Genomic DNA, 23,838 nt, shown 5'->3' with positions numbered 1-23,838 from the left:
CGAAATAAAGATTTTGTTGGAAGTAAGCGCTCCCTTCTGTCTCTTCCCTTGTCCTATGTTTCTAAACGCGCTACGTCGATCAACAAGTAGTTACCTCTGAGGCACAAAACAGGCTCAAGAGCTATATCCACTAAAGATGAAGACGAAGAACACTATGTGATGATGATTACGTACAGATGATGAAGAAGAGTGTTGTAAATGCCCACACTAATTCTCCTCGCATGAAAGTGGCCATCCTAGCCGCAACTTATAGATGCTGAGAACGCTTTGCGAAAGGCTTCATATGCGAGACATGCACTATCTCGGTACTGCGACAACGCGGGTCTCTTGGAGCAACCACAGGTTAAACGCAATAATCAATGGGCGAGGTCTGCTCTAAGACTGTGTATCAGCCGAGGAACCGAAACTGAAATTTGTAACACAATATCAGAGTTCACAACTGATATCCGCCACATCAAAGGCGGCGACAACGAGGTAGTGGATGCCCTCTCGCTGTCATGCCCACACTACAGGTTGATTTTCCTGCTTTGGCAGCCACTCAATGTGAAGATGATGAACTGAAACACAATGTGGAGATATATGAGCACACAAGGTCGAAGGATAGAAGCACTTGCGTCTTTCCTGTCAAGTGCTTCCTTCCTGCTACCTTGTGCGCTCATATATTATTTACACATTATGTTATGCCAACTGGCCCAGCATTCCACTTAATTGAACTGAAACATATGTTGACTGTGACTACTGCCCTGAATCTTGAGTAAATACCAGTTCCCGAATCCGAGAACAGGGTTGGCTACGACACAAATGTCAGTAGGACTCGCCTGTTTGTGCCCGCGGGCCTCTGTTTCCAGGTGTTCGAGTCCTTGCACAAATTGTCTCATCCAGGGACTAGAGCCACCCAAAGACTGGCAACGGCAAGATTTGTCTGGCCAGGCATAAATCCGGACGTCCGACACTGGGCAAGGGAATGTGTGGCTTGTCAGCGCCTCAAGACAACGTTTTTAGAACAAGGTAAGTTGCAGAACTGGGCGATTTTGCGTGGCGCCGCCGCTGCCAGTGACAAATGTGGCGCTGCTGTCGCATCCAGATTCACTCACTGCATGCTCGCTCGTGTCACTCCCGTAACCTCCATCGCCTGTGCATGTTGCAGTGCGTCAATATCTGTAGAGGCTTCTTTCTGCGTTAACAGTTTTGTGCTTCAGCGCGCCCTGTTCTGCTTTGTATATGTTGCGTGTTTTCATCATGCCCAGATGTTGCGTTCCCGGCTGTAGAGTAGCTACAGGAAATGAGAGGCACCATGACATTTCTTTTGTGCCCACGTGTACCTGAGCAGCGAGAGGTATGGCACCACGCTATTCCTCATGCGGATAAGAAACTGCCCAGCACCTCACGTGTGTGTGATATGCACTTTCATGAAAAGGACATCCTGAAGACTTTCACTCACGTCATATGGTAAGAAGGTACAAATCACAAGAGGAAAGTGGGACCTCGTCGAAGGATGTGTTCCACGAATATTCCCGAATTTGCCCGCTTACCTTTGTCGCGGGGCCCACGACAAAGAAGCGAAAGCTGCCCGATAGGAGTGGGGTATTTTCCAGAATATGATCAGCGAAAAAGAATAGACTATCTCCGAGCACTGAGTTCGAAGACAGTGAAATAAGTCCCGACATGCCGTCAACTAGTGGCATCATTTCGCTTCAATACATATAACAACGTTTGTTTGCCTGCTGCATGCTGGTGGAAAGTTGTTGAGAATGGCGAGACAAGATGTCTTGTGGTGTATCTAGGGCTCAAAAAAAAAAAAGAGCGCCGTTTGTGGAGAGATGCGTTGTAGTCGCAGAAGACATGACAGTCACCATTAGCAGCCGTCACCATCGCTTGGCCAAGTTGTCCGGCAGTGCCGATACCATCACTCCATTGGCCGAACTTTTGGAGAACAAAGAAAAGCTGAAAGTGTCTTCATGTTGTCCCAGTGCGTCAGCAAGCACACTCGTGAGTAATGAGTACGAAGTGCTCACCGATACCCCAAAGTGCGGTCTCTGCTCGAAGCTTTGGCTGCAGCTGTGTTAGCAGGTTTCATTAGAGAAACTCCAGAAGAAGCAGAGGGAAGACATGCTCAAGAAAATGGCCGCACGCGTATCTTTTCGATGGTCTAAGTTGCTAAAGAATGCGACTGGCATGAAAAAAAAGCTTACTACATAATCAGACAAAAGCCACAAGGTTGCACTACATAGTTGTAATTTATTTTCAAGCACGAAAAACACTGCCACAAAAGAGGATGCAAGACATTGTAATTGGGTTTTTCGCGTCTAAAAATCAATTGCGAGCGTACACCAACTAGCAACTAACCGACAGACTCGTATGTCATGCTATATATATTAAGCATTGTTTATTGTGGGTAGTTCAGAAAACATTATTATACTGTATTTGCCTTACACCAATTAATATTGCGCAGTATCAAGTTTCTGTGGCAGCACAACAAATCTCGATAATATACTGTTGGCAAAGCTCTTTCAGAACGGCCGCCACAGCGTCTTGCCACGACGACTACGCGTTTTCGTCTGCTAGCGAAAGCTTGTTACGCCGCCAGTGCCACCAAACCGGAAGCTGTCCCGGCGCCGTGTGACGAGTAGTGCCTTTGCAACTTCATGAGCAAACTGCGTGCGGTAACTCCATGGCCCCCGTGGCCGCGTGTGGTGCACGTCCACCCACAGCTCACATTGTGCCCATATGTGTTCGTACGACACGATGCAGTCCGGCGACCTCTTCAGCCACCCTATGATGGGCTGTTTCAAGTCTTCCGTCATGGCAACAAACAATTCACATTGAAGAGAAGCGGTGGTGAGGAGGTTGTCGTTAGACTGCGTCAAGACAGCACACATGGGCCATGACGACATGTTGCTTCTGCTAAAGGAATCATCGCCTGGACTACCAGCTCCAATGCCAGCCCAAGTCCACAAGGTTCCCACCCGCCTGATGCACAACGGCTATCAAGCGCGGCTATCAAAGGCACCCACTCACGTGGACTTATAATTCCGTTCGGCCACTAAATAGACTAAATAGACTAAATAGAGGGGGAGTGCTGTGGCGGCAGCCAAGCCAAGCCAAGCCGCCAGGCAGCGCCACCCTCTGTTGCTCTCTGGAACCTCCAGAGAACCCGAAAAAAATTAGTTGATGTTTGGGATCCACACCACACGGTCTTGTCTCCTTTTCCCGCGCGTACACACATCCCGACAAGACAAATGTAGATGAGCTGGAGTTATTGACAAATGTGAACTGCTGCCTATTAGATAAAGAATTACGGAGCAAAGAAAATGTCAATGAGTCAAGTCTATGAACCGATAGTTTAGCTATTAGGTAACAATGGACAACTCTGTCGAATGATGTAAAATTCAGAAAAATTCAATCAATGATTTTATTATTCTTCATGCATTATGTGGATATGACATATGTCCTAATAGTTGAGTATCACGTGATAATGTTTACCAAAAACCATGTTCTTTTAGAAAGAAGAAGTTACTTGATTTATGATGACTCTAAATATGAAAGGTGATGATGTGTTCAAGCAGCTTGCAAAAGATGCATGTTAGCGATTTGGAGTGCTAGGTACCAGGGGGAGTGTTTATTCCCCTCTTCAAATATCGGAATGACCTTTGCAGTCTTCCTGTCGGTGGAAAGCTGACCGGTGAATAAATACTGTTGAAAAATGTGGCATAAAATTTGACTAGACAAAGTGGATGTGTTTTTAAGTAACTTGGAATCGATATTGTCCACACCACACGTCGTAGACAACGTTAGACTGCTTATAAGTTTAGATATTACTCCGACAGTAACACTGATAGGAGACATGAAGCAGTACTCAATATCAGCGACGCAGAGAATTGATGATGAGTCTTCAATTGTAAAGATGGAGCAAAAAAATGAATTCAAGGTTAAAGCACATTCAGATACAGACACAGGAACATTACCAGCGTTATGTAACATTATCATGTCACTGCCACAGTCAGGCAAAATGGCACACCACAACTTTCTGGGGTGAGTGTGCAAAAGTGTAGACAGATCAGCCGTAAAATATTTCTTTTACACTTCACTAACTGCAAGAGAGCAAGATTTTAAGCAGTCTTTATATTTAGACAAGAATTCGGGAGACGATAACCTTTTAGCACAAGCATATAACCTTTTCTTTTTAGTTCTGAAAGGTCTATGCTATCTATTAAACCACAGTTTGCATTTGTTATTAGTGATATTTATTAGTGTAACATATCTCTGAAAAGCACCATAATACTTCTAAAGGAAAGCCAGTTACCTTGGGCAGACCTGTTGGTGCAAGAGGGAAGAAATGTATTGTGTAAGATGACATCAAGTTCAGCATTCATTTGATTATAATTTACCTTGCTATAATCCCTGATTAGCTTATGCTGTACAAATGAAAAGGTTAGTGGGATATTGATTGAAAACTGTAGAAGGTTGTGATCTCTAAAGCCATCTAATTTCAAAACCAGACCTATGGTATGTGCATCTGTTGTCAGAATGAGTTATAATATATCACTTTGCTTAGAGACGAATGCATGCACTATTATTTCTCCTGTCAAAATAAACATGCTCCCAAACTCACATTTTCCGCTCTTGATGTATCGTACAATGCCGTCTATAGTGGGCTCGTCAAGGATGTGCACAGGCTCCTCATCATTTCCGAAGCGAAGTTTCTGGTACAGAAAGTCACTCAGGTGGCTCACTGCAAGTAACAGCTTGTCACTGTAGAGGTATCAACATAATACAAAGGATTTCATTTCTACACACCTATACTACCATGCTTATATGCACCACCACAAGTGATCAACTGACAAATGACACCAACTGCAATTCATATATGCTTCTTTGTTGACGGCAACAACAACAGGCATGACCTCCAGCAGCCACATGAGTTGCCCTGGCAAGTAGCTTGAGGTTCAACAAGAAAAACAATTGTTTCAGGTGGCACCAGCAGCGAAGTAGACTGTTACTTTGTTTTGTATGCACACCAATCTTTTTGCATGGTTTTTGCATGACTCAGGACTGTTGTAAATTGCTGACCTGAAAAAATACCTCTCCAGCATGACACATGTCTGTGTATTTTCAAGTAACCATCGTCATCATCAGCCTGACTATGCCCGCTGCAAGATTAAGGCCTCTCCCATATTCCGCCAGTCAACTCGGTCCTGTGCTCCCTGCTGCCACTTTTGCGCTCTCAAACTTCCTAATCTCATCTGTCAACCTAGCTTTCGGTCTCCCCCTCACCTGCTTGCCTTATCTGGGAATCGAGTATGTGATCATTACCAGCTATTATCCTGCCTTTGTGCTACTTGTCCTGCCCATGACCATTTCTTCTTCTAGACTTCGCTTATTATGTCCTTAGCACCTGTTTGTTCCCTGATACACTGCTCTCTTTTTGTCTTTTTGTCTGATAAGTGGTTTACACTTATCATTTTCTTTTGCATTGCTTGTTGCGTTGCCCTCAACCTAAGTTGAAACCTGTTTGTAATCGTCCATGTTTCTGTTCCGTTGGTAAGTACCGGTAAGATGCAGCTTTTACATACGTTTCTCTTGAGGGATTGAGGCAATTCACCAGTCATGATTTGAGGGTACTTGCAAAATGCACTCCCCACACTTCTAACTTGCCTAGTTACTTCAATCTCGTGGTTAGGCTCTGCGGTTACTACCTGTCCTAAGTATTCTTTTACAACTTCAAGTGCACTGCTACCTATCTTGAAGAGCTGTTCTCTTCAAAAGTTGCTGTACGTTACTTTCTTACTCTACAGATTAATTTTAAGAGCTACCTTTTTGCTCTCCTTGTCTAATTCAGTAATCATGAATTGCGATTCGTTTCCAGAGTCGCTCAGCAACGCAATTTCATCGGCAAAGCACAGGTAACCAAGGCACTCGCCTTTAACTCATATTCCTAACTCTTCCCATTCTAGGCCTCTGAAAACCTTCTGTAAGCATGCATTAAACAACATTGGGGAGATCATATCGCTTTGTCTTATACCCTTCTTTATTGGTATTATGTCTCTTTTTTTCATCGAGCACGAGGTGGTAGTTGATCTGCTGTAGATTTCTTCCAGGATGTTTATATATGCTTTGCATAGTCTGCGGCAGTGTCTGTCGAGTTACCAACACCATGTAAACACCGATTTCCTTCTCCTATCAATAGGACATGGTCCAAGCATCTTTGTACCATAAACAATTTCTTGTAAATTCCTTCCGTAATCACAAGCTATACCCATCCTGTCTCTAGCTCGTGTGCATGTCATACACTGCAAGTATATTAACCGATTCTACTTTGGAAACACGAGCCTTAAATATGCCACTTTCCGCACTTTGCCACTTGTCTCAGGCCAGTATTATAACGAGCAGTTGTGGTGGCAGTGTTCGAGAGGAGAAAAAGACACTTCATTCAAAAGACCGTGAGAAAGGAGAGTGCAGGGTCATATAGAGAATGGGAGTGTTAAAAAGCAAGCTAAAATGAAGCAAGAAGAACCTGTGGAACCCAAAGAAAGAGGAACGTGTTGAAGAGAAGAGAGCCCTGAGATAAGAAGTCAGGCAACTACCTGCCATCAACGTAGATTGAGAAAGCTTCTCTGTCACATTTTAGGAGCCAGTCATTTCGTGATATTTGTGGGTGTCAGAACCAGCGACTAAGATGAAGAGCCGGGTGACTACCTGCTATCAACGTAGATTGAAGACGCATGTCTGTCAATGTAGGAGCCAGTCATTTCAAGACATTTGTTGGTGCCAGAACCAGACAGCGAGACGACCAGCTGAGTCACTACCCACTATCAGTGTAGATTGAAGATGCATCTGTAACATTTTAGGAGCCAGCCATTTTGTGACATTTGTTCGTGCCAGAACCAGCGACTCAGATGAAGAGATGGGCGACTACCTGCTATCAATGTAGATTGAAAACGCGTGTCTGTCAATTTAGAAGCCAGTCATTTCATGCAATTTGTTGGTGCCAGAACCAGACAGTGAGACGACCAGCTGAGTCACTACCCGCTATCAGTGTAGATTGAAGATGCATCTGTAATATTTTAGGAGCCAGTCCTTTTGTGACATTTGTTGGTGCTAAAACACCAGACCAAGATAACAGCCGGGCAACTAATTGCTAATGAATATTAAAGATGCATCTATGATAACTTAGCAGCAACTCATTTCGTGACAATTGTTAGGGCCAAACCAGCAACTGATAATGAACAGCCGGACGGCTACCTGCTATCAAAGTAGATTCAAGAGCCGGGCGGCTACCTGCTATCAAAGTAGATTCAAGACGCATGTCTGTCAATTTAGGAGCCAGTCAATTCGTGACATTCGTTAGTGGTGCTGTGACTGACGAGGGAGCGGTGCTCTCAAAAACTGGTGGCAGCGGTGGAATACGACTCCGCGGTGGAGATTGATATAAACTGGAGGTCAGCCGAAAGCCCTGGAATTCGGACGTATCGGCGCAGCATACCACGACCACACGTGATGGTGTGAGTGCCTGGCTTTTTGCTTGAGATGTATCGAGTCTTTTGGCCTAGATCCGTTAAAAGATAGATATAACCAACAACTGCCTGGCCACTGTGGTTGTTATCTCAGCACAGAGAGGCACTGAATGTTTATTTGAGCAAGTAGGTTAAGGAAAAGAAGCTTAGACAATTTTGATAGGAACAAAAGTTTTGCCGGAGTTTCAAGGGTACGTTGTGGGAAAGTTTGGGATGTTTTAAAAATCAGTAGAGTAAAACAGGAAACAGGTTAGAGAGGGAGGTTAACTACGTAGTGCTACGTGTGTGCTAAAGCTTGTGGTCTCCGCTGTTGGATTTGCCAGGCTTGAATTTTCCCAGACCCAGAATTGAAACGGTGGTGGGTTTGTGTTGTCACAGCTGAGCCAAGGCAAAGTAGTAGTCATGTACGTCCTGAAATTGACGAGAGAGAACCTGCTGAACCTGTAATGGGATCTCGACCTAAATTTTAACGACGATATGCTTGAATCTCAACTTCGTGAAATAATTCTTGAAAGCAAAATTGAAAAGGCTGAAATCGAGCACTTCGCAAATATGTATTTATTAGATCAGGAAGAGAAGCGCAATTGGGACAAAGAGAAAATGGAGTGCAGAAAGGAAGAACGCAGGAAGAAGGTGAAGGAATTAAATGAGGAGTTAGAAAAGATACATCACAAGAGGGTGGCATTGCAGCAAAGAGGCCAGACATCCATAGATGTAGCGCACAAATGATGCGATGTAGCGGCGGTGCCGTTTAAAGCCGTAGAGAAGGCTACAGGCCGGACGTTTGCAGATGTAACGCACGAATGGTGCGATGTAGCGGCAGTGCCATTTGAGGCCGAAGAGAAGGCTAGTATACCTGGGAGGACATGGGTAGGATTCAAATCTGTTCCGAAAAAAAAAGAGCTCGCGGTCGAAGCAGGGTGTGGGGGTTCCATGGTTGTGGAAACGGAGTTAAGGTTAACAGAGTGTTCCACGAGGATTGAGCCTTACAGCCCTATAGACGATGTTGATGAGCGTCAGAAGCAGACGAAACGCTCCAAACTTGGCACAAAGGAGTATTCCAAACAAAGAACGCGTCCAAAAAACGGTAGCGCGGCTAGGCTCGCAATCAGTGCGGCGCGTTTGACGAGGACCTTCAAACGGCGTGGCGGATTCGCGAGGAAAGGCCCGTTGTCTTCTCTGATTGGCTTGAATCGCATGCGTCTGAGCGGCCGGAGAGAAAAAGAAGGAAAAGCGCAATCTTTGCGGCCGCGGTCTAGCGATGAACTGATAGGCGATCATCAGGAATGTGCACGCGAGACAGTGGAGGAGCATATCGATGATGAAGAACGTCAGAGTGGGACAAAAGGCTCCCATGTCCACGCGAAGAGGCGTGCACATGAGAGAAAGCGTCTGAAGGGCAACAGTAAGGCAAGGCTCACGATGAGCACAACGCGCTTGAGTAAGGGCTTCAAAGGGCGGAGGGGAATTGCGACAAAAGTGCCGTTGTCATCTCTGACGGGTCTGTATCGTATGCGTCCGAGCCGTTGAAAAAGAAAAGCGCATAATACGCGGCAGTGTTCGTATGATAAATTGCTAGGCAATCACCAGGACAGTGTGCACAGAAGAGCTAACAAGCATGTGGGTGCTGATGAGCATCAGAGGTGGGCGAAAGACTCTGTAGATGGCACCAAGATGCGTGCAAAATGCAGAAAGCGTCCTAAAAACAGGCAAGAGAAAATCGCGATGCGTTTGAGGAATGTATTCAAATGGCGGAGCAAAATTGCAAAAAAGTTGCCGTACCGCAAGCGTCTGAACAGCCCGAGAGCAAAGAGAAGAAAAAAGCATTGGGCGCGTAAGCGGTCAGAAGGCAGGGGACCCTTCTGTTGTTCTCGCAGCGCATTGGACGGGGTGCGCAACACAGAGATAGGTGGGTTTTGCGAAGTGGCGGGAAGGAACGACGGCAAGTCCGTTTCGAGGAACTTCGCAGGGTTCGCTGACAAAGGGATTTACTTTTACGCATGTTTTACACCCCACTTGACGAGAAAAGCCTTCCGGGCATGACCACCACGAGTTCGACTCAAAGTTGTTGAGAATAGCTGTTAGCTTCTCAAGGATTTTGACTCAGGACTGTTGAAAGGGATGTTATGTTTGTTTACTTTAGTGATTTGGTACATAACTAGTTTTGAACTTTGTTTTCGTTAGTGCTATATTGTTTTCGTAGCCTATATGCGTTGTATATAAATCTATCGGAAGAATAGTGACACGCATCACAGATAGTCGCTGGGCTTAAGAGATGAGCTCCTTCAAAATAAGGTGACGGCAGCTGACTGAAAATAATGTATGGCGTTCCGTTCCATGTCATGCGTAGACACAAGGAAATATGTTAAGTGTACCACTAGTTGAACAGTGACTACGTTGCAGTTAAGATCGAAGCCGTAGAGAAGAGTCTGGCCCTTATGAGGGTAACGGCAGGTTCCAGAATGAACTGAGTTTGATAACTGCGAATGTTGCTACGCTAAGCGAAGAGGTCGACGAAGGCCAGAATAAGTACAATGAGGTGCTATACCAGGGTAAATCTAGCGAAACAGCTAAAATAGTTTTAGAACATCTGGCACAGAGAGTGAGGCTATCCCAACGATGAATCTTGCATGCAGGGTCCAGGTAGATTTCGACTCGCTAGGCAAGAACCCCAGCTTCGGACGAGCAGAGTGTACAGAAGATGTGAGCGAGAGGCTCAGAAATTCCCCTTAAAGAAGGAGCGTAGACGGAAGCGGGCTCGAAAAGCAGAGACTACGACAAACAGCACAGCCCGCTTGAAGAAAGTTAGTAAACGTTCGAGGGCATTTTAAAGAATTAGGCGTTTGTCGTCGGCACCGGAGTTGCTTTGTATGCATCCGAACCGCCGGACAAAACGAAAAAGAAAAAAGCACATTTGGTAAAAGGCAAACGGAAGGAAGGAGATGGCTAGCCTTTCGTCGCTCTGTCGACGGCATGTTTGATGGGCTGCGGGAGTGTCAGGTTTGTGGTTTGCTAATAGCAACTGAGCGAGAGGAAGAGCTCTGGTTGCCAGCGAGGAGCTTTGCGGGGGTCAGAGGCGAAGCGAATGGGTTTTGCCATTGTTCCATTTCCCGTTCGCCAAGAAATTCCCACAGGACACGACACCGCGCGTTCATCTGAAAAGGAAGTTAGGCTTTTGACGATGGTCACTATTGGATTCGTTTGTTTTGAGTTTGAATTTGACGGTATAAGTTTGTTTTGGGTTTTAAAAGTGTTCTGCTAGTATGTCAGCTGGCTACTAGATAGTGTTTAGCTAACCCATTCTCGGTTTTGTCCATTTCTTGTGCGTTGTACGTTTTTCTAAGGTAACCGTTGTGCGATTGCATAAGCGACACGCAAAAGAGCCTGCGTCATGGTAGATACGTGTAAATGAGCAGGGGCGACGTTAAAAACTAAGTAGGACTGAGCGCAGAGACGCAGAGATATTCCTTGCAAGTTTTTCAGGGTCCGTGCGAAATTTTTTTGTTATTGTTAATGTAATGTTTCTTTCGCATGTGTCCAGTGTGGAAGTAAGAAAAGCTAGTTCATGAGTTTATGCGTATGCTTTTTATAAAGATGGTAACCGCAAGGCAGAATTAGTAGTTCATCCACGCAGGTGTAGCATGACAGTTCTCTTCGTCAGCTCTGGGGGAACTGACGACTAGCTTTGGCGGTACAAAATTTTGGGAACTAAAAGATAGCATGAAGCAAAAAACTTTATTTTATGAGTATGAGGCCTGCTAGTTTACAGCGGATTACTCACGCTTGCACACGGGTATGCCACGGGGAACGCATCGCTTGGCAGTTAATATTCTTGAAAGCAGTCTAATGGGACAATAATTCTGGAACTGGGATTGGCAATTTTGGCGAAAGCTCAGAGAAACGTTCTAATTGCTGCTTTGTGCTTGGTAATAGTACTTAAGAAAGGTCGTTTTGGAGAATATTTAGGACTCGATGTGTCTCAGTACGGGCAGGGCACTCTCCCGTGCCTGCGGTGGTGTGTATGAATGCTTTTCCCAGAAGAGAGCCACAAGGAATGAGCGGAAAAGAGTCCTTGGCTGGGCGTCATCGGCTGTGGCCTGGAAGACGGCACCACACTACGACACTTCAGGCAACCTGTGCAGCTGGTCACCCTAAGGTCGAATCTCCCGCCGGCGGACAAGCTGTTGTGACTGGCGCCCGAGCTGACGAGAGAGCGGCGCTCTTTGGATCTTCAAACAAGTAGCCGACAGGCCGGCTCCCTATGACCGCCAGGCATTGTCCCTTTTAGCCGTAAGCCGTTCGAGAGACAACAACGAGTACAGCACCTTTTTTGGAAGAGACCGCGGGGGCCGCCGCAAATCGCCTCGCTAATTAGGCGAGCAGTTTGGCGGACCTTTTGAAGTATGCTGTCAGGAACTTTTGACCCCTCAACCAGGGGCACACACACGACGAGGAACAGCCCCGCTAGCGCCACCTTAGATTGCAGTGATCACGGCTCAATATTGGACGTTCACGTGGGCCGTGCATGCTCGTCCCACTCACCACTTGTGTGTGATCTGTGATTTGACAGTACCATCTGCACGTGTTCCCTGATCTAGGGATATGGGGAGCACATACCCTTTATAATAGGTCACCCGGCTCATTCGGAGGAGCGCCATGTAGAGGAACGCCAGATTCGAGAGGGCCATGTAGAGGAACGCCAGATTCGAAAGCTCGCCATGTATGAAAGAGCTCGTCTTGTACGAGAGCTCACCTTGTATATAATGTAAATAAACCCTCATCAAGTCTCTCTTCCTCCTGCATCAGCAACTTCCTCCTGGACCTCCGATGCCAGCAAACCCCGGTCGTAACAGTGCCAGAACCAGCAACTGGTAATAAACAGCCGGGCGACTACCTGCTATCAATGTGGATTGCAGACCCGTGTCTGTCAATTTAGGAGCCAGTCATTTCATGACATTCGTCGGTGCCAGAAAGAGCGACTGGTAATGAACAACCGGGCGACTACCTGCTATCAAAGTAGATTGAACACACGTGTCTGTCGATTCAAGAGCCAGTCAATTCGTGACATTCGTTAGTGCCAAAACCAGCGACTGGTAATGAAAGCCAGGCGACTACCTGCTATCCAAGTAAGTTGAAGATGTGTGTCTGTCAATTTAGGAGCCAGTCATTTTTTTACATTTGTTGGTGCCAGAACCAGCGACTGAGATGAACAGCCGGGCAACTACCTGCTATCAATGTACATTGAAGACGCGTCTCTGTCATAATTTAGGAGGCAGTCATTTCGTGACATCTCTTGATGCCAGAACCAGCGACTAGTAACGAACAGCCGGGCGACTATCTGCTATCAATGTAGGTTGAAGACACATGTCTATCAATTTGGGAGCCACTCATTTCGTGACATTTGTTGGTGCCAGAACCAACGACTGGTAATGAACAGCCGGGCAACTACCTGCTATCAATGTACATTGAAGACGCGTGTCTGTCAAGTTAGGAGCCAGTCATTTCGTGACATTTGTTGGTGCCAGAACCAGCGACTGACAGTGAACAGCCGAGCAACTACTTCCTATCAATGTAGATTGAAGAAATGTATCTGTCAATTTAGAAGCCAGTCACTTCGTAATATTAGTTGGTGCTAGAACCAGCGACTGGTAAAGAACAGCCGGGTGACTACTTCCTATCAATGTAGATTGAAGACATATATCTGTCATTCTAGGAGCCAGTTATTTTGTGACATTCGTTGGTGCCGGGTGACTACTTCCTATCAATGTAGATTGAAGACATATATCTGTCATTCTAGGAGCCAGTTATTTTGTGACATTCGTTGGTGCCAGAACCAGCGACTGAGATGAACAGCCGGGCGACTACTTGCTATCGATGTAGATTGAAGGCTGTCAATTTGGGAGCCAATTATTTCGTGTCATTTGTTGGTGTCAGAACCAGCGACTGAGATGAACAACCGGACGACTACCTGCTATCAATTTAGATTAAAAACTTGTGTCTGTGAATTTAGGAGCCAGTCATTTCATGATATTTGTTGGTGCGAGAACCAGAGACCGAGACGACCAGCTGAGTCACTACCCGCTGTCAGTGTAGATTGAAGATGCATCTGCAGCATTTTAGGAGCCAGTTGCCATTTGTTGGTGCTAACACCTGAGACCAAGATCAACAGCCGGGCAACTAATGGCTATCAGTGTAGATTGAAGACGTGTGTCTGTCAATTTAGGAGCCAGTCATTTCGTGACATTTGTTGGTTCCAGAACCAGCTACTGAGATGAACAGCCGGGCAACTACCTGCTATCAATGTAGATTGAACATGCATGTCTGTCAATTTAGGAGCCAGTCATTTCGTGACGTTTGTTGGTGCCAGAACCAGCGACTGATATGAACAGCCGGGCAACTAACTGCTATCAATGTAAATTGAAGATGCGTGTCTGTGAATTTAGGAGCCAGTCATTTCGTGGCATGTGTTGGTGCCAAGACAAGCGACTGGTAATGAAAAGCTGGGCGACTACCTGCTACGAACGTATATTTAAGATGCGTGTCTGTCGTAATTTAGGAGCCAGTCATTTCGTGACATTTGTTGGTGCCAAAACCAATGACTAGTAGTCAAAAGCCGGGCGACTACCTGCTATCTATGTAGATTCAGGATGCGCCTGTCAATTCAGAGGCCAGTCATTTCATGACATTTATTGGTGCCAGAACCAGAGTACAAGATAAACAACTGAGTGACTACCCACTATCAGTGCAAATTGAATATGCATCTCACATTTTAGGAGCCAGCCATTTTGTGACATTTGCTGATGCCAGAACTTGAGACCCAGATCAACAGCTGAGCACCTGAAACCCAGATCAACAGCCAGACGACTACTTGCTATCAATGTAGAGTAAAGATGCGTGTCTATGATAATTTAGGAGCCAGTCATTTCGTGACACTTGTTGATGCCGAAACCAGGACCTGAGATTAAAAGCTGGGCGACTACCCGCTATCAATGTACCGTATAATGTGGAATATAGGTTGATTTGATTGATTTCTGGGATTTAACGTCCAAAAACCACCATTTGTATATGAGAGACGCCGTAGTGGAGGGCTCCAGAAATTTTGACCACCTGGGGTCCTTTAACGTGCACCCAAATCTGAGCACACGAACCTACAACATTTCCGCCTCCATCGGAAATGCAGCCGCCACAGCCAAGATTTGATCCCGCGACCTGCGGGTCAGCAGCCGGGTACCTTAGCCACTAGACCATCGTGGCGGGGCGCGGAATATAGGTCGACCACATTACCTTGACCAGCAAAAAAAAATTGGCACCGTATCTGCATGTAATCTGCAAATATCGTCGAAAGACGATAGTCTTGCGTGTGGAGAGAGTGAACAAAACTTATTTGATGCTCTGCGCAAGAAAATCGGTGAATAGTATTCCGGAGGCGCTTCTTAGACCGCCTCGAGCATGCAGCGGAAACGAACGAGCACATCAAGTCACGTCGCACGTGAGACATGAGCGCCATCTGACAGTTTTATTTGAAAAACAAAGCGTGTGGCTCTGAGACAGGCGTGCGAGCCCGTGATAAGGTGTAGAACGCAAGGCGACGGGTAGGTGCCACCACCGTGTCGTCTTAGCAAAGCGATGGAAACACTCGCTTCTTCGTGCAAGTGTTGCATGGTCAGCGCAGCGTGATAAGCGCTACGGTCCTTAGAATTACTTATGTATGCCTTTTCTAGTAAAAGATGAACATGCAGAATATATACGTGTTGTTATAGTGCCTCAGATTTGCGTAATAATCGCTTTTTAACTGACAATCGCACAAGTGTCGCACAACTGAACGGATCATATAACCCACATTATCAATTCAGCGAACAAAATGCTTGGTTACCTTCGCCGAAACCTTTTCATGGCTCAGTCACATGTAAGATTACTTGCATACATAACCCTCGTGCGACCTAAACTTGAATATGCCTCTACTATCTTTGATCCCCAGCAATCTTATCTCCCTAAATCTCTCCAATCAGTCCATAAACGATCCGCCAGATTTATCCTTTCCGAGTACTCGTATCACGCAAGCGTTTCGTCTATAACGTCTAAGCTGGAGCTGGTGCCCCTTGCCTCTTGTCGCCGCATCTCACGCCTTTGCCTCAACCACAGATTCTTTCACACCAGATTCTTTCACGCCTCGTGACAGTTGGTTGATTCAACTGACTCATCGTACATCCCGAACAAACCACCTGAACACAGTAATTCCACCCCGTACCCGCACCACTACATTCCATCAGTCGTTCTTCGTCAGAACTGCCCGAGACTGGACAGCCTTTCAAAAGATGTTGCACTTGTCCGTGAGGCAACACGCTTCGGATATACTATCGAACATACATGAATTGATGCCTTTGGGCTTTTTTGTGAAGTGGATTGTCTTATCTTTTACTGCCGCCATTTGTATCTACATTTTTTTATTTTAGTCTTATTGATGTTTATTGTTATATTGTTTATCGTTTTTTCTTTACTTATGATGCCCACCCCTCATGTGATGTCTCTCGGGACCCTTGAGGTACCAATTAATAAATAAAATAAATAAATATGAACGCTTATTCTTGAGCAACATTGGTGGACGCTGCGGATGGGGTCGGCCGTTTGAGGTATCAGGTGGTGCTGTTTAGAGTACCCGGTTCGCGGTAACAGTGGACAAACAGACAAATGTACAGACAGAAAGACCAAAGTTTTTGCGTTTAAGGTCCCCAAAAAAGACTATCGTCTTTAAAAAGAAAAACACGGAATCGTTCACGGATTCACTTCATTCAGTCATCCGAGCGGTCGGAGCTCTCCTCCGACGATGACTGCTTATCACTGGCTGCCTCCCATAGCATGTCGTCCTCAGTGCCGTCAAGAGCACTGCTGATGCAGCACTTCTTGAATGCGCGCACCACCATCTCTTCAGGCAGAAACCTCCATGCCTCAGACACCCAAACATAAACTGTCGCGAGAGGTGACTTGCGCAGCCGGCCTGTCGGGGTCTGCGGCTTGTCGCCAGCCATCCTTTCGGTGTACAATGCACGCACACAGTCTTTGAAAGGTTTATTAAGGATGACGTCCAGCGATTCCAGGGTTGACGTCAAATGACGACAAGATCCGTCTTTCCATCGCGAAGGCTCTTCTTCACTGATGCCATCAAATGCCCGCAAAATGCATCTAACACGAGCATGTTCCGGTGCTGCAGGAGGGCTCCGGGCCGCCCGTTCCACACTGTGCGGCTTCACTCGCGCATTAGGGCCTTGTTCATATACCCCTTCTCGTTGACGCGGACGATAACATATCTTGGGAAGGCCTCCTTCTGCATCGTCTTCCACTTGATCATGACGAAGGGGGCAACTTTCTGCCATCGGCCGTGCAGGAAAGCATAAAGGTGATGCGCAAATGATCCCTTTTGGTCGACAAAAGCTTCGCCTCTTTTACCTCGCATTCACAAATGGTCGTGGACGACGGCATGTCAAACCACATTGGCGTTTCGTGGGCGTTACCGATCTGGCCTAGCATTAGCCATGCTGCTGCTGAAGGCAGTTCACGCAGAGATGAAACGCTATCAATCTGTCTTCGTACACCTTTGGCAGCTTCTGGCATATCAACGTGCGCTGTCGAAAGGCAAATCCCTTGTATCACATGAAGCGACAGATCCAATAAATGGATCTCTTGAAGTCTTTCTTTGACAGACCGGCTTCACAGGCGAGCTCGACGGCTTTTGAGCGAATGAGTTCCGCATTCGCTGGCAAGAATCTGGCACTTTGTTCTTGAGTTCCTGGTGCGCAGCTCGGCAACCACGAAACGCTGTCTTCTTCGCGTTACATACCGACAGTTTGGATTTTTGGTTGCGCCAGTACCTGACGCTTTTCTCAGATACTCCAAACTGCCACTGTGCCACCATGTTGCCATTCGCTTCCACGAATTCAATAACTTTTCATTTCAACGCGGCGGTGAACCGGTGCCACGTCCCAGTATTCATGGCTGGTCACAAAGTAAGGCCACCACTTGTTACGAACACTGAATGAAGAAGAAAAAAAAATGGTGTCGGCAGAGAATGCGTCGGGTCGGCCAAAGAGGCGGTGTCGATGCTGATGCCCAAAAAGCATGCGACACTGCCTGTTGCCATCTGATCACTTGGCTTATGCCAAGGGCCGGTATATAGGTCGAGGGGTGACTTTTTAGTGGCATTTTTCGGAAAAAATCTCGACCTGTATTCCACACTATACGGTAAATTGAAAACGTGTTTCAGTTTTTCCTCGAAAAGAAAAACTGGCCGACACGGACAAGAAAGGACAGCAGACACACTACTAACTAGCAACACATTTTATTCCAGCAAAGCAATAAACTGAACAACAAGCATCTTGGTACATGTGCACATTTCATCATCACAAAGAGTGCACACAAAATGTACTTAAAATCATATAAATGGTACACTTCATAACCGTGAACTCATCATTAACACTGTAGCTAAGTACACATGAACTTGAAAAATGTATCATCTAAGAAATTGCTCTCCTTCTTGTTCAGGCATAATGAGGCTGTGCTGACACACATCGCCTTTACTGATAATTGCCCGAGCTTCAACAATGAATCGCGCAACATCTTGGTGAGAACTGGCAAAGGCCTTGCACGAAGTGAAGTCCAGAATACATCAACACTTCACACAATGTAGATCCACGTTGCATGCCTGTTCTTAGTTCAAGTTATTCGAGTGTTCTCTGAGTCAAGTCTTGAGGCATCTGCCCAGCTGCCGGGTGTGTGTTTGACTGCAGGACAGGGGGCTTTATATACTACACCCATAGCGCATTTCACAAACGGTCTTACATGCCTCCTGTTTCATGCCACCTTTTTCGGTCCTTCTCGGTTCACGTGCTTGCAAACCCTGTCCAACTTGTTGGGAGCAAAAATCACGGCTAGAACTCCCATATCCACCCTTCTACTTTTTTGATTTCGTGTGAAAGCCCGTGAATATAGGGAATCATATTGGCCTTTTTGCAGTCTCCTGATTAGGGAGGGGGCGTGGCACCTCGCACCATAGGGACTTGAAAAGGGTTGCGGCAAGGCTGCCTAAAAGAGAAGGGGGAACCCGGCGTCTGTCAGGCTTTGTATTTGGGTCATGAATATAAAGTCAATCTGATGAACGCACCACAGTGATAGTGTGTTAGTGAGGATGGTAAGTCCGATGATGCACTTCACGAGTTTCGAATGAGCGCAGTGGTAGGAAATGAGGCTTTTTTTCTAGAGCAGTGCATACAGTGAGCAGACATGATCTCTGAGAAACTTGAGGCTTGCGTCAAGAAACCGTAGCTAGCCTTACATCGGAACCTTGGTCGCCAGGGTGAAGTCAGCTAAAACCCGGCGAAAGTTATCAATGACGTTTCTTGAGAAGTAAAGTCTGTCTTCCCGAAAGAAATCAGGAAGTCATCAACGTATCGGAACGGATGGTACACACTCAATCCAGAAAATTCAACCTTAAGGTGTCGGTCTATGTTTGCCAACAATACAACGCTCAGTACTGAGGCAAGAAGAATTGTAAACTCCTTTTCTTTTTGTACCATCACTTCACCATTGAAGGTGGAAATGGTACACTTGTTGGTGCCTAAACCAGGGACTGAGACGATCTTCAGGGTAGCTAGATGCTATCAAGGTATATTAAAGATGCTTCCTGTCATAACTTAGCAGCCAGTGATTTTGCGACTTTTTGGTGCCAAAACTAAGGACTGCTCATCAATGGATGCCTTGATGTCACGGCCATGCTAAGCTTGAATCCATTGTGGAAGAACTACGCTGCACTGAGTGTTGGTGTCATGTGAACCCTGACACAGTTAACGGACGTGCAACCGCAAACGAATCCCCACCTTTCGGAAGTTTTCTGCCAAAGAAATTGATGCTAAATGTGAGGTATAAAACAATAGAAAAAAAATCGATATTTCAAGGATATTAATTTCAAGAAAAAGACTTATTCTGAGTAGTTAACAATGATCAATAAAAAAATTTACAAAATAAAGAAACTCATAAGAAAATCAATGCTGCTTTACACATTGACAAAAAAATGTATGTGCTTTCAGCACAAAGCTCTCAAAGAGGTGATGCCATCAAATTTTGAGGCTATAACAAGCCTCTTGTGTGTTTCTTCTGTATGCAAAGACACTCTGCACAAATCATCGGACACAGCAAACATTTAGCATATATTTTGATGAACTTCTAATGTCTACCTAAATGCTCCTTCTCCCCACCAAGGTCCATCACAAGCACGTCCTGCATGGACGTAACTTTGTAGAAAGGGCAACGCACATTAGGGTGACCTCAAACCAGATCTGTAGTGAGTGCATGCGTGCGCAGGTTTGTCCTTCAGATGAGACAAAGGTTCATTGCAGCCCCCCTTTTTAATATGTCAACGTATGAGGCTGACTTTGCCCCCCCTCTTCTCTCGTCACCAGCACCGCCTCCATACTACGACTGGTATGGAGGCACGCATCTCTAGATTGGCCGTAGGCTGACTCCGCAACCTCCTCTAAGGCGACTACGAAAGTGGCCTACCCATTGAGCCCCCCTCCACTCCCTGCGTGCATGCCTACAGTAGCGAGGTAAGTAACCTGCGGACCTCTGCCACTCACATACCAGCAAAGCATCGCAGCTGCTGCAGCTAGCCATTGGAACTGTTGGCATGTTTGTTTTGCTGACGCTTGTGTTGCCCGTGTGCATGAGAGCAGCTGGTAATTAGCACAACGTGCTCCACAGCCTTGTGTGAGCGCGTGACCAAACCACCTACACTGCTACGTCACTTCACGAAAATTGTCTCCATAAAAAAGCGATACAGTATAGACTGCTGACAACGTAAGTCGCAGAAGTCCCGAATATCTGCGCTATAATCGGTACCGCACTATAACCAAAACAACCTTTTTCAAGGACCTCAACAGTGCAAAAAGTGTTGAGCAATAGCCACGCGTGTCCGAGAATCAAAGCATGCAATGTGTGGTGCTTACAATCATTTAAATTCCCGAATGTTGAAAAAATAACATCCAAAGACAGGCGTTGCCAATGAAATGAACGCGAAAAGGGGAGAGGGGTCTCACAAAAGAAAGCACCATTGCAAAAATTCGCCAACTACTTCTAGGACCGCCTTGATTATGCGCATTACACAGAAACTATGTCAAGTCACCTCCGAAATTTCATGGGCTGAAAGACGCCAGTCATTCGATTTAACAGGCACGCACACAATTTTGAGACATTGCAACCGAATAGCGAGCCACCATGCGAGCGCTACACGTGCCACCTTCGTTTTCATTAACGTTATGTATTCCTTCAGGATGTCTCCCAATTTGATATTTCTAAATTCCCTGATTTTTTTATGATGATTAAAAGCATAGACCATGACTGCCATGCCTGCTTGGAAAACTCTGTGCACTGGAAGCAAACCCTCAAAAGGTAAAAAAAAATCAGGCACTCCATCTAAAATAAGTAAACGAATTTACCAGACGTACTCAGAAATTTCTGAGCGCATGTGGTAAATGTAAAAAAAAATATGTAAATCTGGCCAAAATAAAACCCCTGATCAAGGCAGTGAGCGATTCAGCTGTTTGATGTTTACAAGAACCACGAAGCAAGCACACCACTTGAAAGTAACCACAGATGAAAGTTTGAAGGAGCCTGCGATAGTCAGACTTTGCAGTGAAAGCTGCTAGGAAACGTAGAAGTGGTGCCATCTCGCGGTCTCCATGCAAAATGAGGACACAGGAGCCTGGCTGGTTCTGCCACGTTGCTTAGGATGTGGATTGGGTTGAATTGTATAGATCGACCACAACTGCTGTGTTCACTGACTCAACTTTTAGGATGTGGATGGGATTAGATCTGACTCGACCTGGATTGCTATATTTACTTTTTTTTTGCGGCCCCGCCTACCTTGCGCACCTCTGAAATATACTCTTCAGAAAAAAAAAAAACTACTAGCGCATTCTGTGTACCTTGCCTTGACAACGAGCAAGGACAATGTTGCAAGAACAGAGCCGCACTGCAAAATTTTTCTTCTTTATTTTCCCAACGAGCACATGCATGTTTGTATTTTCTGTCTCTGGGCTCTGACGCTAGAAGTGCAACGGAAGTCCTCAGAAAACTGCAATGAAAGCTGGAGATGACGTTTAAAACGCCGATGTTTGAATATGTGGTGGAACGAAGGTATCTGTCAAGGTGCAACAGCTACCTTGACTCCACAGATGAATCACAAATGTCGGCACATTACCTTGATTTACGTACTCTTCTGTGGATGTCACACTAAAAAATAATTACAGGTACGTTTTTACAATATCTCACGAAATTAAAATGAGAAATTTACCTGAGTTTACACAAGTGCTACCCTTAAAACAAGAGGTACCAGCAATAAGTGTGTAACTGAGGACATTTTCTGTTGCATCAGCAATAATAATAATAATAATAAAAGGCCTGAGTAGCCCGGCAAGCTTCTGCTGATGGCAGTTCTAGCCTAGACAACCAGACAGCCTTCAAACATGCATAAATTTACAGACATGAGTATTGTTGTGGTTCAAAAGTCAGATATGCCGTGCAATATGCAGACGCAAAACACACCCAAATAGCGCATGTACCAACGTGGTACCTAAGAAATGCTTTAGCCAATGTGAAGGACAAGTGGCCGAGCAGAGATTTCCTTAATCTTGTTTATGCCATAGGCTGCCAGAATTGTGACAAACACAACATCAGTGAAGCTGGTGATTTCAAGAAAAGAGTTAAACAACAGAAATATGATGCTATGAAACAACGCGTGGCCTCGGCTGCTCTCGCTGAACATGCGGAATCCACAAACCACCAAATAGACTGGTCAAACACATGTGTTCTAGACAAAGAAAAAACTCGCATGTTCGCACGGGGGGGGGGGGGGGGGGGGGACTAGAATAGATGTGCCACAGAGTGGTGAGGGTATCACATGAATATTACATAATTGGGTATGGTTTGCGAACGCTTAATTGTTATTTCATCTTTAATATTCATATTTATTAAATGAAGGAAAAGCGTTGCCTTCAACGAGTGGTAGGACACTGATGTTGAGTTGTGCCCCACTAGTGATTGAAGGTACTGTTGCTTCCATCGCATCTACTCGAGTAAGCAAAGCGTCGAGTCAAGCGAAAGCCAAGTAAGTAGGCCCTTGATTGAATTTTAAACCCTCAATCTAATGCCTACATATACGGGGTGGTCAGTGAATGGTTGTACAGCGTGAGCAGTCAGATTTTACGAGAAAACGCTGCCCGTGTCATCCTTGCAAAGCGAGGAGGAGGGAGCAACAGTTGGCACAAGGTGTGAGTATGCAACACGAGACACGAGACGCAACCATATGCAGTAGGGTGTAGTCATTAGGGTGCAGTAGGGTGTAGTCAGGGCGCCAGTCATTCAAGGTGTGACTATAAAATGCTCCGCATTCAAAATAAGCTTGCATCATGCCTGCACCTGGAATCCAGATACAGATGACTGTACATACACTGAACAGGAGTGATGAGACACTTCTGACATTGTACTCTCACTGCTTACATCACGTGTTTAGGCGTACTTAGGTACGCCGTGTCTTTCTTATGGCTTTGATTGTGAACAAAGTTCCCTCCCATATCAGGTACTGAAACACCAGTAAACTTTGTGTTCTATGGGTCAGTGTATCCTTTTGTGTTTACATTCAGAAGAAAGAGTTATGCACTCTCGTTTTTTTTAATGCAGAGCACTTCTTAGTCGCACCATGTCACTCATCGTCAGCGTTCACACCTCCCCTGCACATGCTCAGCTCGTCTGCTCTCCACCTCCCTCTCTCCCCTTTCATCCCCCTCTTTCGCTTGACTTCACGCTTTGCTTGACTCGAGTAGATAGGATGGAAGCAAGAGATGGCAACAATACCTTCAACCAGTATTGGGGCATAACCCAACATCATCGTCCCACCCCTCGTTCAAGGGAACGTTACCCAGCGGCCTTTGGTGTGCTGTGGATTGTGGCAACGCCAAAATGCACTTGTTGAGTGACCTGCCTTGTGCTGTGTATGTGTGTTGCGGTCGACAACTTGTGCGACGCGTACGGCCGATCACTATGGACCACGTACAAGGGCCACTTCGAGAGCAATCGTACTGCAGCCCTTACGTGACCTCTTCGGGCGGCAGATGGGCTGTTATGACTGGTAGAGCAAAGACATAGCCCTGCAAAAGACAGTCATCCGTGAGCCTTGCTGACACGGTCTGTGTCCTGCAGCAATGCAAGAGGTGCACATGTGCACCACACCGAACGCGGACCGGCGTAGCTGAGACGCGCAGTTGGCGTCAGACAAGAA

At 45.9% G+C, this 23,838-nt stretch overlaps 1 protein-coding gene across 19 annotated transcripts in view; it reads right to left on the bottom strand.

Moving 5' to 3' along the window:
- The window catches only part of Sirt2 (Sirtuin 2), a 438,023-nt gene that overhangs the window by 370,105 nt on the left and 44,080 nt on the right, over window positions 1-23,838 (bottom strand). For 15 of the 19 annotated variants that reach the window (XR_012884102.1, XR_012884103.1, XM_075865868.1 and 12 more), the window contains one exon: window positions 4,613-4,732. The exons of 3 other annotated variants lie outside the window; for them this stretch is intronic. Coding sequence is in view for 11 of the 16 variants with exons in the window: in XM_075865858.1 (XP_075721973.1) it covers window positions 4,613-4,732 (120 nt within the window). In the remaining 5 variants the exon portion in view is untranslated. Of the gene's footprint in view, window positions 1-818; window positions 953-4,612; window positions 4,733-23,838 lie in introns of those variants that run through there. One more of the 19 variants, XM_075865871.1, reaches the window with a different exon arrangement.

This window comes from Rhipicephalus microplus, chromosome 6, assembly GCF_043290135.1.
Source record: "Rhipicephalus microplus isolate Deutch F79 chromosome 6, USDA_Rmic, whole genome shotgun sequence".
NCBI classification, from domain to species: domain Eukaryota; kingdom Metazoa; phylum Arthropoda; class Arachnida; order Ixodida; family Ixodidae; genus Rhipicephalus; species Rhipicephalus microplus.
Note: the sequence above shows the minus strand (reverse complement) of the source record. Positions and strands in the feature narration are given on the sequence as shown.